Raw genomic sequence first — 14,213 nt, 5'->3', positions numbered from 1 at the left:
TGGAGATATAGATTAGTAAGATGGATAGATAGATAGATAGATAGATAGATAGATAGATAGATAGATAGATAGATAGATAGATATGTGTATATAAATATATATATATATACACACAGTATATAGATAGAGATGTGTATATATATATATACACACACACACACAGTAGATAGATAGATAGATAGATAGATAGATAGATAGATAGATAGATAGATAGATAGATAGATAGACACACACAGGAGAGAGAGAGAGAGATGTATCTATATAGATTGATGTGTGTATAATATATATAGATAGATAGATAGATACACACACACACACACACACACACACACACACACACACACACACACACACACACACACAGTAGAGAGACTGATTTTGTTGCTATACCGAACCATTATGTCTATCTACTGTCTTTATCTGCATGTATATATATATATATATATATATATATATATATATATATATATATATATATACATGTATGTGTGTGTGTGTGTGTATATATATATATATATATATATATATATATATATATATATATATATAAAATAGATAGATAGATTTTGTTACCAATTTAACCATAATGTCTATTTGCTCTTTGTAACTTCCTCTGTGTAGAATATATATATGCAATGAACTGGCTGGGATAGAATTTACACACACTATTTACTTTAACTGTTTGATGCTTTCCATAAAGGAAATCCTGCCCCGGACAGGTGCTTGCCTGGGTGGGAGATAAATGGGAGCAGTGAACCGAGAATATTATCATGTATAGTAAATTATTTAGTGGAGGAAGCGCTGTCAGTCCAAAGATGAACCATCCAGACGCAGATCCTAGGTCCCCAGTCCCCCCTGCGCCTCCATCACTGCTATGGGGCTGCTGACATTTTCATCTGATCATTTTACTGCCAAATATAAAACTGTACAGTACACAGCACTAAAACCCCAAGCCAAGCCATGCAACACACACACCCGCAAATGCCAGGAGGGGAACCTTGGGTCACCAGAAGTGGAGGACAGATCCCCCCCAACACCCCCCCCCCCCCCCTCAAATCCACCACATAACCCCCAATACTTTGTGAAGAGCACATACTCACTGAGACAGGTGTGTGGGCTGCAGGTGTGGGGGGCTTGGTCCCTCGGCTCCTTGCTGCCTGATTTGGAGCAGAAGCAGCGGTGATCCCTCCATCCCTCCTCTTCCTCATCTGAGGAGGTGCTGGGGCTGGGCTCGCTGCATGTCAGAGATGCCCTGGCACAAGGCTTGGCACTTGCCCTCCCTCGGTTGGATGTGGTGCCGTTCAGGATGGAGTGGATGGTGAAGCTGGAGAGGGTGGCTGGGGCGCACTTAGTGGCCTCTTCTTTGCTGCTCATCCTGGATACATAGGAAGGGAGAGGAGAGGGTGAGGATGATGGAGATGCACTGAGGAGGTGTGGGGGCTGGAGGGAAAGGGGGGGTGCTTATTAGTATTATTTTTATTGGGGGTGCCGTTGCTTCCAGTTTGCACACACAGCCTGCATCCCTCCCCTCCAAAGCACCAGTCCCTACTGATCTGCAGGCTGCCTGCTGGCGGGGCTACATGTGCATGACACTCACAGCAGCTCACAGCCAATCCCAGGCTGCAGCCAGCCCCGGAAAAATTGAAATTCTATTGTAAAAGCATCGCCCCGTGCTCCCGGTGTCAGGGATGACTCGCAGCCTGTCCCTTGTCGCAGCTTGTACCTGGATGCGCTCCTGCCGTTATGGCGCTATTGCGCACAGCACAGGTGCGCAGCAACCAGGATATGCACAACAGAATCTCACCATTCTCATGACGAGATCCTTTCCTCTCCCTTCCTGCTATAGATTACATGTAATTCCTACTGTATATGGTCTCCAGCTCACACTGACACTACTGTAGTGGGTCTGTATGGGGGCACAATCACACAGGTGATCATCGCCCCCCCAGGTAACTCACAACCCCGAACCGCAGTCACACCCATCTCCATTGCTACAATCATTCCAAAAGGAACATATAAGGAAGCATTTATTTAGTGCTGCTGCCACTATTATTATCACTAATACTACTGCTATTATTATTAATATTATTATTATTATTATTGGTACTTGTGTATTATCACGGCGCCCATCGCATCGCATACCACTAATTAAGGTATGCGATGGGAAGCAATGGGAGCCAATTTACGGCTCCAAAGACCCGCACTGTGCAATAAAATATCGCATCGCATGCCATTAAAATGGCATGTGATGCGATTTTTAATTGTACAAGCACCATGATGGGTGATTACTATGTTAAATGCACCCCCATTGTTAACGCCGCGGTACGCATCCTCCGACCTTTTCATACCCCCACTATCCACGTCGGCGTGGAGTTGTTCTTAGATAGTATGGCGAGCGCAGCAAGCCCCGCGAGGGGACGCGGAATACATGTGACGTAATCCACGTCACCACGTCACTATCTAAATTCAACTCCACGCCGACGTGGATAGTGGGGGTATGAAAAGGTCGGAGGATGCGTACCGCCGCCCGTCGCGGGCTCTCTGTGCTCGCCACGCATCGGGTTGGCGTTGATAGTGGGGGTGGCGTTAAAACAATGGGGGAGCATTTCACATAATAATCACCCATCAGGGTGCCTGTACAATTAAAAATCGGGTCAAATGCGATGCGATGCAATGCGACCAATACGATGCCCTACGATGGAAATCTTGGGCACCATGATAATACACAAGTACCTTATTATTATTATTATTATTATTATTATTAATACTACTAATATTACTAATAACACTACCACTGCTGCTGCTACTGCTACTACAACTACTACTACTGCTTCTATTACTCCTACTATTACTCTAATAATAAAAATAAATTATAATAATTATTATTATTGTTACTACTAATACAACTTTAATTACTACCACTGATATGTATTTTACTACTACTACTACTACCACTACTACTACTACTACTACTACTACTACTACTATAATAATAATAATAATAATAATAATAATAATAATAATAATAATAATAACTAGCTTATGTGCCCAGTTTCAACTGGTGAATTTTTTTACCGGGCTGAACATTGTACCCCTTTCACCACTTAGGAGGCAAATTTCAATTGCAAAGTCCAGCATAGTACCATAAAGTAGAAGAAATTGATTCCTAGTTGGTCACCTGAGACTCTACAGATTTTGGGGAACTACAAGTGCCAGCAAGAAATGTGACCATACTAGTTCTTGCAGCTTCACAAAAGCTGAGGAGCAACAAGTGGTTAAAACCTGATGTAAATGAATAGAGTTTGCAGCTCCCTGCCATCCGAGGACATAGAACATAAAGCAATGTATTATGTGACAGCTCATCTGGAAGGAAAGTTATAATTGCTTGATAATCTGTGAATATGAGTGTGTGGAGGAAGTGATTTCATGTTGCGTTCTATGCTCCCTGAGTATGGTGGTGCCATTATTATTATTATTATTAACTGTGGAAGCGACAATATATTCAGATTTCTGGAGTACAATATATATTCATTGTGGCAACTTTTATCAAGTCTCTTTGTTGCTACATATAGGGCCTTATTCTAGTTCACTCTTTCTGACAAAATTCTTCTTAGATGGACTAAACCATGTGCACTGCAGGTGGGGCAGATGTTACTTGTGCAGAGAGAATTAGATTTGGGTGGGGTTTTACTTCAAAGTGAAATCTATATTGCAGTGTAAAAATAAAGCAGCCAGTATTTACCCTGCTCAGAAACAAAATAACTCATCCAAATATAAGTCTCCCTGCATATTTTACATTTGCCCCCCTGCAGTGCACATGGTTTTGTCCATCTTAAGCTGCCCATACACGATCCGTTTAACGGATCCATTTGGGACTTAAATAGCACGCATCGCATCACATGCCTTGTGCATGCAGTGTGCATGCAATGCGATCCGATACGATGTGTAGCTAGTACAAAAAGTATGTGCAGCACATACTTTTTGTACCGTACTATGTGATGCGCGGGAGCGCGCATCGCATAGCACAGAACGGAGCCGGTCCACAACGGACCGTGTATGGGCAGCTTAAGAAGGATTTTGTCAGAAAGAGTGAACTAGAATAAGGCCCATAGAGCAGGTGCTTTTGGATTCCCTGGGTCGTCTTAACATCCTTTCTATTTGCAATATAGTTTTGCACTATAGCTGACAACTACTTCACTAGATCTGTTACCTCTCATATTACCCTGCTTGTTTGTTTAGAACGTTTATTGTGTGAAAATCTGAATAAACATTTATTGAAAAAAAAAAAAAAAACAGGTGCTTTTTATATATATATATATATATATATATATATATATATAGATAGATAGATAGATAGATATAGATATATATGTGTGTCATTAGTATTAGCAGCGGCGTGCAGTGGGGTGAGGCACAGCCTTTCCTTTCATACTAGAGTATATGGCGGCATTTTAAATTGATAAAGTATGTCAAAGATACAAATAATTTATTAAAAAAATTCGGTACTTATGTAATATCTGGGCTCCCGTTTTTCTTATGAGACCACGTCCTCTCGCGGGGCTTGCTGCACTCGCCACGCTTCAGGCACGGTGGCTCGCTGCGCTCGCCACACTATATAAAATCAACTCCATGCTTAGTTGGATAGTAGGGGTATGAAAAAATGGGGTACATAAGTACCAAAAATTCTTATTTCTATTATTCTAATAATTTTTATAGTCAAAACTCTGGAGTAAGTGCCTCACCTGGCTACCTTTTCTGCACCTTTCTTATCAAAACTCAGCGAATCTCCAGCAGTGTATACTGCTGCACATGTGTATAATGCCGGCATGTACCCCATGGCCCATATATTGTGTGCAAATCTGACTCTGGTACTTGCCAGGGACTCCTCAGCCATTTACCTCACCGCACGTCCCTGAATTAGATAAGTTGGGACAAACAAATGCCAAAGCACCGAGCAACAGATTCCATTTCCAATTTGTCCACCAGGGAAAGAGATGGTTAATTGGTACTTGGATTAATTAACCAGAACACACACCCATTCCAGGAAGACTACTCCCATTCCAAGAAGACCACGCCTATTTTCTCGGGTGCGACATTGCTTTGACTGTAACAAAAAATTGGGTGCATATAGTTGGCCACTATCACTATCGAATGATTTTCAATGCCTGCAGTCTGTGCGTTACCCACAACGTACTGACGCTCCTGTATTTTTTCTGACACTCCCAAAAAACGGCCTGGTGACACAAACGGCAAATCAGGAAATCTCTGTTTGAGCTTACGCTTGCATGCTACAGATCATAGTATGCAAGCGTAAGCTCAAACGACGCATGCTCAGTCGTTTGATAATCAGCCACTGTGCAAATTCGTAAAGCAGAGATCAAGTCTGAATTGGGCCCTATGTCTGATTGGATACGGTCGCTTGGTCGACCTAAGGATGGTCGACAGTCATTTTGTTGACACTATTGGGTCGACATACTGCAAGGTCGACAGGTATCTATGTCAACATGGGAAAAGGTCGACAGGTGCCTAGGTCGATGCAAATGTTAGGTCGACAGTCAAAAGGTCGACATGGGTTTTTTCACTGTTCTTTGAGCCGACATGTGCCGACAGGCGGTATTTTAATGCCTTACCATCCACTAGGGCGTGGTGGGAGAATAAAATAGTGTGCTGAAAGCATGGTGAATGCAGCGAGGGGATGCGGTGCACTTTAACCTGTTTCCATGTCAACTGTGTCGACATTCCGGTAAAAAACAGTGAAAAACCCCATGTCGACCTTTTGAATGTTGACCTAGACCATGTCGACCTAACACTTGTGTCGACATTAGCACCTGTTGACCTTGTCCCATGTCGACCTAGACACCTGATGACCTTGCAGTATGTTGACCCAACGGTGTCGACCTAATGACTGGTGACCGACCATCCAACCCTGTCTGATGTAGAGAACACAGTAGATTTGCATTGCATCAGAGGGAAATGCAAATACACCACTCCAGTTATGTATTTGCTTCCTCCCCCCCCCCCCCCCTCAGAGGACTAGAGAAGAAATTAGGGGCAGATGGGTGTCAAATGCTAAAATCAAATCAAAATCAAACAAAGGAAATTGTCATAGTTAAATCAAAGAAGTTCTCATTTTAAATAATTTTAAAGCATCTTATTTGTGTTGTCCATAAGCCCCCCCCCCTCCCTTTTTCACGCCCCCACTTTCTCAATGTGTATGATTGCTGAGAGTAGGGAGAGAGAGAGACAAGTGTCTGGCGCCGGGAACCTGAGACAATATTATTTCATAAGGAAGCACTCTTACATGATCACCCAATGCCAGCAGCGCACTCGGCACTCAGCCCCCGGCTCATCGTATTACAGCTCATGTTTATTGGGGAGTAAGAGAAAAGATTCATTAAATAATGTTGCATTTTGGTGGAAATGGTTTATTGATCTCTCACAATGCCCTTAACTGGCCGCAGCAACTATATTTAGGCCGGAGAACACTGTGCTTGTACAGTAAAATCTGCACTCATCATGAATACGCTTTTTGCATTTTGTACGCAAGGTGGTGACTACCTCTGCTAATTCTAAGAAGACACAGGCATATACAACCCGACTCTTTCAGCCGGGGGCTGGCAATAGAATCACCAGCCGTCAACCTCCATCAGCCCCGCCATCCACCAGAAAGGGGCGCACGCAAGATACACTGGCACACCCCATTATGACAGAGCTCTCTGCCGCCTCCCTGTCACTCCCCGACGTCTTCCCGCATCCCCATTATCCCTGCCCATCTCCCTGAAGCAGAGACGGGCAGGGTTTCCGCTCCCCGCCGCCGAGTGACTTGGACGCGCATGCCTGTGAGATGCGCGTGCATCCCAGTCAGATGGAACGCCCCTCCGCCAGCGATCACCAGCATTCTGGCAATTCCCTGCGCTGCAGGAGAGGCGCTCCAAGTGTAGGGCCTAATTCACTAACGATCGGAAGGGGCGGAATTCAGCCCCTTTCCAAAGGTAGGGGGTTTGCAGCATTTCTGCGCAAGTGCAAACCTCAGCACTCGCCGGGCCATTCATTGCGAGGAGGGAGGGCCGGGCGGACATGGGCGGAAACAGCGCTAGACCATGGGAACACCCAGCAATGATTCTATTATCTTCTAAAGGTGCCAAATAAATAACAAATTGACTCTTAATTGGTTGCTATGGGCAACACCCCATCTTGAATAAAACTCCCGTTTTAGTAAATAGCCCCCTGTGTGTTTATTATGCAAGGCCTACTTATCTCCCATTGGGGCACATGGAGCCTTGAGAAGTGATAAAATCGAAGGTTATAACGCAGCAGCCAATCAGCTCCTAACTGTCAAGTTACAGGCTGGGTTTGAAAAATGACAGCTATCAGCTATCAGCTTCTATTTAAACCACGCCCCCTAAAAAGTACCTAGGCCCAGCCATGCTCTCTACTGCCCTGCATATGGAATCACATCCAGCACCAGATGCTAAATGGAGGTAAAGTAAACCTTCTCTGCAGAGCGCCCCATGATCTAGTCCTTTCAATCATTTAGAAACATTAAGGCACCCCAATAGAGTTTAAGCTGATAAGGCTTGCTGAGCCTTGTAGTTCCTCCACAGCTGAAGGGAACACAAGGTGGTTAAATTTGATCTAGACCAGGCCTGTCCAAACCATGTCCCTCCAGCTGCTGCGAAACCACAAATCCCATCATGCCTTGCCACAGTTGTGCTATAAGGGAATGCTAAAACTACAGCAAGGCATGCTGGGATGTGTAGTCTCACAACAGCTGCAGGGCCGGAGTTTGGACGTGCCTGATCTAGATGTAAAGACCTTGTTCCGTTGCTAGGACAAAGTAACAATACTTTTTTATTCTGCGCTATTACAAATATGAAATATGATATAAAGGCAGAGGGCAGTATAGTGATCCATAGAGACAAAATTCTAATATTCTCAGATTATATTTTCATTAACCCTTTGAGCAACCGACATCTCTGTGAGAGATGTTCAAAATATCTGCTAAAAAATGCCGGCGTCGCTCACATTTGTTATATAAATTCAAATAAAAAAATGAGTAAAAAAAGATAATATTTCCTATGATGAAAATAAATGTTTTATTGGCAATTTTCACACCTATTTTGACAAATTTGCTTGGCATTCAAAGGGTTAAATCCGTGTGGGCTCTAATGCTTTATTGAATACAGTGAACGTAATTTTATTACATGGTTGTCACGTGTCGTCGTTCTTCAACCAATCTTTAAATACTCACTTGATAGACTCAGTTAATGGACTCATTGATTCCCATGGACTGTGCTCACCCAAATCCTCCCTCCTTTACCCCTAGCCACCCACGGCACACTGTACTGTATGTAGCAAAATATACCAGTAACTGCTGTATGCTCTCTTACCTAAAGACAATATTTGCGCACAGTGAGTAGACTTCAAGTCAAGTAAAAAATACGAGACTCTCCATGTTACAAAACGAAATAATTCTGAGCTTGTTTAAGAACTATTTCACTAGGAAAAAAATGGGTAATAATATTTAGGACCAGATGCACTAAGCTTTAAAAGTGATTAATTGGAGAGTCATAAACAACCAGCCAATCAGCTCCTATCCGTGGTTTTTCAAACCCAGCCTGTGACATGGCAGGTAGGAGCTGATTGGCTGACTGTTTCCATTGTATCACTTTTTGAAGCTTGATACATCTGGTGCTTAATGTTAGGTCACTAAGGGCCTTATTCTAGTTCACTCTTAGAGGAAAATTCCTTCTCAAATGGACAAAACCATGTGCACTGCAGGTGGGGCAGATGTAACATGTGCAGATAGAATTAGATTTGGGTGGGGTTTTTCTTCAAAGTGAGATCTATATTGCAGTGTAGAAATAAAGCAGCCAGTATTTACCCTGCACAGAAACAAAATAACTCACCCGAATCTAACTCTCTCTGCACATGTTACATCTGCCCCACCTGCAGTGCACATGGTTTTGTCCATGTGAGAAGGAATTTTCCTCTAAGAGTGAACTAGAATAAGGCCCTATGTTCTACGGTTTTCATTGAGTTGGCTTATACACTTTTAAGCCTGTAGGTGTCACTGTTTCTAGTGGTATTTACTAAGAAGAACAGTTGCGTGTTTCATTTTTTTGTTTGTATGTATTATGTATAATAATTGATAATAGAAAAGGGATCATTAGGATGAAAGCGTTACGTGTTAATTTTTTTAATGAATATATTTTTCCTGATAGTTATATCTCTGTCCACTTTTTAAGTAAATATTTAAAATAGCCAAAAGAATATACATTTTCTCTACAGGAGTATATTACAAAGGGGGTTATTTTCAAACTGATTGCATAGAGATTATCGAGCAACCGTGCATGTGTATGGATTGTAGCAAACATGCGCAAGGCTGTCCAGCGATAAAATCCTGCTCATTTTTTTTAATCGCTGGTCGTACGCAAGTAGATTGACAGGAAGCCGGCGTTTGTAGGTGGTAACAAGACGTTTTCTGGGAGTGTCCAGGAAAATCAGGCATTCTATCGCAACCGCCAAGTAAGTCCTGGGCAGGGCCGCCGACAGGGGGGGTGCCATGGGTACAGCTGTCCTGGGCCCCGGCCTCTGGAGGGGCCCGGGCAGCTGCCCCCAGCGGCACGGATCACCCTCCCCCCGCACCCGCACCCCGCCTCCGGGCCTCCCCAACCCGGCAGACCCCATCCAGGCATGCACAATGCACAGTGCAGCCTGCAGAGCGCCGAGCCTAGGACACAGAGGGGCTCGGCGCTCTGCAGGCTGCACTGAGCAGTGTGCACTCCGGACCGTGAAGGAGGGAGACAGAGATGCTGCCGCCGCTGCTAGATGCTGGGAAGTAATGGGGGTGGGGTGCACGTCAGTGCGGGCGGACGTGCGTGTAGGCGGGGGGGCCTGTGCCGCTGGGGGCCCGGACAGAAGGTCAGTTCCGGGCTCCAACATTTCTATCGGCGGTCCTGGCCCTGAGCTATGCACAGACTGCGCACACTGGAGAAATCATTCGCAAGCTATGTTAAGCATAATAACCCCCAAGTTTTAGTCAAACTCTTAGGGTGAAATTTAATAGGATGAGAAATTCAGAAAGTGAGAGATTTGCTAAGAAATCTACAGGTTTTTTTTTTTTTTTTAAAGCGGCAATCATTTACACTTCAAAATCAAACTGGTTTTGCAGTGTAAATGATTGCTGCTTTAAAACTGGAGATTTCTTACCGAATCTCTCACTTTCTGATTCTCTCATCCTATTAAATTTCCCCCTGGATTTCTCTATCCCCAACTGTTTCCTTCTTTTCATCTGCGTATGTCTAGAGCTCTCACCTTTTTCCCTGTCATCTATCTCAGATCCTTTGTTCCTCTCCCCAGGCCCTGTGCCCCCTTTCTTCGGCAGTCAGGGGCAGGTGCTGTAGAAGAAGACCTCCTCATTTAGAACATTAACCTTTTCTGAGCTCAGGACCACAGTTCAGACACATTACAAATGGTCAGCTTTAATCACAATGTCAGCTCATTAACCCTGGGAGCCCCAGTCATTGATAAACTATTTGGGAGTCTGTCATCAGTCCAAGTGCATTCCCAAATTCATTCACACGCACTCTAATATACAGTTATGCCTTGCAGGCCCTCGATTCGTTTAGAAACAGGGATGACGGGGGAGGTAATTAAAATAAAGTTGTTGAGTACAAAAAAATGTCACATTTTATTTTATTTATATTGTCAAACTGACATATGTATTATGTATAGTAAGAGTTATCTATTGCTGCGACTCCCTTCAGTCTCTGCCCTTGCAGAATCACGGGTGCGCACTGAGCGATCTGTCCGATACCTCTTCCGATTTGGCTGGAAAGGACAAAACAGCCCGAGATCGCTGTAGTGTGCAGTGTTTCCGGCTATAATCTAGCAGCCTATCAGCTCTGAGCTGTCATTTTCCAGGCTGTGTTTGAAAAGTAACAGTTAGGAGCTGATTGGTTTAAGCTTTATCTTTCTCCACTTTTTCGCACTCCAAGGTTTGATACATGTCCCCCCCCCCCCATTGTCTTCTTTAGAAAGTTCCTTCCCTACTACATGGACATAAATGGATTGTGAGTGCCGCATTACCTCCGGCCGGGATGCAGTTACAATCCCGGCGGTCGGGATCCCGGCGTTCAGAATCCCGACGCCGGAATCCCGACCGCCGAAATGCCGACACTTTCTCCCTCCTGGGGTGTCCACGACACCCCTGGAGGGAGAATAAATTAGTGTGCCGAGCGTAGCGAGGCACCGGGCCCGCTGCGTGGCGAGCGCAGCGAGCCCGCAAGGGGGGGCGATCCACGTCCCCCCCTTGTCGGCATTTCGGCTGTCGGGATTCCGGCGTCGGGATTCTGAACGCCGGGATCCCGACCGCCGGGATTCAATACTGAATCCCTCTGGCCAGGGCTTAGAGTGGTCATGCAGAGGTGGGGGAACTAATTTCTCTATGCCACCGAATGACCCGCCCCCCTCCCCTCATTAGGCAGAGACAGGGCCAGTGGTAGGGTTTTTGGCACACCCTGCAAACTAGAATGATTTTCTGTGAGAATTACTGTGCAGGACCAGTGTGGAGGATAAAATGTTCCACCTCACCATTAGAGGTGGTGGAACTCAGTGACACCCTGTTCCCCCTCACTTTAACCCCTGCCTCCGGGAGAACTTGCAAATGCCACACAGATAGATCCTTGTTTGGAGCGGAACACACTGGAGACAATGTACTTTCTATTTCGCATGGGATGTTGCTGCCAATCAGAATCTACTTCTTATTTTTTTTAGCACCTTCTAGAAGATAATAGATAGTATCTGATTGGTTGCTCAAAGCAACAGCCCATGTGAACTCCTATCTTCGAAAATTTCCCCCTCTACATGTGTCCTGAGACAGCGTCAGTGGCGTAACTACTGTAAGGCAGTCCCAGCAGCTGCTTGGGGGAGCAAGCAGCAGCAGGGTCTGTGTGGGCACCGGCACCCGCTCAATGCACTGACATGCTGCTGCCTGCCGCTGCCCACTGACTAAGCACTGGAGGCGAGTCAGCCACAGCGCGGGTGCGGCCATGGCAGAGATGACGCATTTCCGCACTAATTCAATTGACTGTACACAGAGCTGGCTATTGGCTACTGTGTACAGGATGGGCGGGGGGCTCCACACACTTTTTGGCAGGGGGGAGCAAAATTTATAGTTACACCACTGGACAGCGTTGCTAACCACTGAGTTAAAGGGGGAATGGGGGATGTACAAGAAGGCGTATCTAGCCAACTACAGCAGCCAGGCACAAGTTGCAGTATGGAAAATTCTTTTAAGGGCCACAAATGCAGCGATGCTAGAAGATTATCGTACATAGGGGCTGATTCAACACAGCTCCCTAAGCAGTGGTCGTTCGCTGCTTAGCGAGTGTCTTTACCCCGCTAACCGCACAGCCGACAAGCAGATGCACCACATCGACCCCCACATACCTGACCCTATCAATATTTTTATTTCTAAAATTGCTCAACAAGACATTTTTTGGTCTACGGGTGCCATGAAAAATGCTTAACAGTTAGCATTTCCTAAAATTGGAATTGACTTTTGATTCAGTAAATCTAACTAAGCGGGAGATTCAGGATGGTTTGCAAAAGCAAACTCCTTCTTTAATGAACAAAAGCATGCTGCACTGCAGGTGGGGCAGATGTCACATGTGCAGAGAGAGTTAGATTCGGGGGAGTTATTTTGTTTCTGTGTAGAGTAAATACTGGCTGCTTTATTGTTACACTGCAATTAGATTTCAGTTTGAACACACCCCACCCAAATCTAACTCTCTGCACATGTTACATCAGCCCCACCTGCAGCACAGCATGGTTTTGTCCATTATAGAATGAGTTTGGTTTCGCAAACCAACCTGAATCACCCCCTAAATTCTGAATATTTGTAAATTAAAGGAACAGCATATCTATCCTTTTGTAATAATTTTATTATAGGGTTCTATTAGTTATTTTCCTTAAATACGGCCTGTGTAAAAGTAACCAGTGCTTCAGGCTTCAGCAAGTAATCTCTAGAGCAGTCTCTGAATAGTCCAGATACATCAGACACTTTGAAAAAGTGCAAGATCAGGTCTATAATTACTATTGTACTGTTTTCACACATTGTTTATTTACAGGACTACCTTGTTTGCTGCCTCTTATCTCTGAGAGGGTACAGTACAGGAGGAAGTTCAGTATGTCTGACACACGTCCGCAGATGCCTCAGCAGATAGTCTGATGAGACTGTAAATAGGAGCCTCACACACTGACACAAGGAGGCACAAGCTCTGTGTATCAACCCAAAATAGAAAATGCAACTTTTAAACAACCTTTGTTATCACTGATCCCAGGTCTGCCTCGTACTAGTTTAAATACTGTATCAGCAGCCTAGCACTGCTAACTAATGTTCACCTGTCAGCTGCTTCTTGTTGGTGGTAGAACATGAATACTGATTCTTATATTAGTATGTCCACAGTTGCCCATTGTCCATGCTTTCCATACACATTGGGGCAGATGTATTAACCATACTTTCCTACTTTTGAAAACTAGTTTCAGGGAGATTATAGTTGGTAGTAGAATTTTGCACAGTGCACCATTGAGGGGGCGTGTCATGCTCTTCCCAGAGGGCTTTTCTAGTTCCATATATGGAGAGATTGTGAAAAGAGATTGTGAACGTGGCACCTAGAAGCGTGGGTGTGTACTGCTACATCTGAGAGGAATCTTGACTTAGGAATAAAATGACTTATATACAAATGTAGATGAGCCCCAAAGCAGGTAGTAAGATATACTATAATTGGTAAACTGCTGGTAAATGGTGCTGATGATTCAAATATGTAAATATATCTATCACTCATTCCTTTTTTACCCAAATATGTAACAGTTTAATGTGGGGTAGGTGAAATGAGGGAGATTGCTAGACTAATGAGGGAGAGAGGGAGATTGCTGATATGTCAGGGAGTTTCCCGCAGAATGCAGGAGGGGAGGCAAGTATGGTATTAACTAGCGTTAAGTGCATTTCTATGATCTTCCTGCATGCATGGAAGATCATAGACCATCGTTAACAATCGTCGGGTATGCGCAGGGCTATTTTTCAGTAGGCTCCAGCAGGAACTGAGGCCTTTATTCTAGTTCACTCTTTCTGACAAAATATTTCTTAGATGGACAAAACCATGTGCACTGCAGGTGAGGCAGGTGTTACTTGTGCAGAGATAATTAGA

At 44.5% G+C, this 14,213-nt stretch overlaps 1 protein-coding gene across 1 annotated transcript in view; it reads right to left on the bottom strand.

Moving 5' to 3' along the window:
* HMX2 (H6 family homeobox 2) overlaps nucleotides 1-14,213 on the bottom strand; it is a 39,711-nt gene that overhangs the window by 1,199 nt on the left and 24,299 nt on the right. Inside the window, exon 2 of the mRNA XM_083145622.1 lies at nucleotides 1,101-1,375. Coding sequence (XP_083001748.1) covers nucleotides 1,101-1,374 — 274 coding nt within the window. The 5' untranslated portion in view covers nucleotide 1,375. The remainder of the gene's footprint in view (nucleotides 1-1,100; nucleotides 1,376-14,213) is intronic.

This window comes from Crinia signifera, chromosome 6 (assembly GCF_055691185.1).
Source record: "Crinia signifera chromosome 6, ASM5569118v1, whole genome shotgun sequence".
Classification (NCBI taxonomy): Eukaryota; Metazoa; Chordata; class Amphibia; order Anura; family Myobatrachidae; genus Crinia; species Crinia signifera.
The sequence above is the reverse complement of the archived record's forward strand: the minus strand, read 5'-3'. Positions and strand labels throughout refer to the sequence as shown.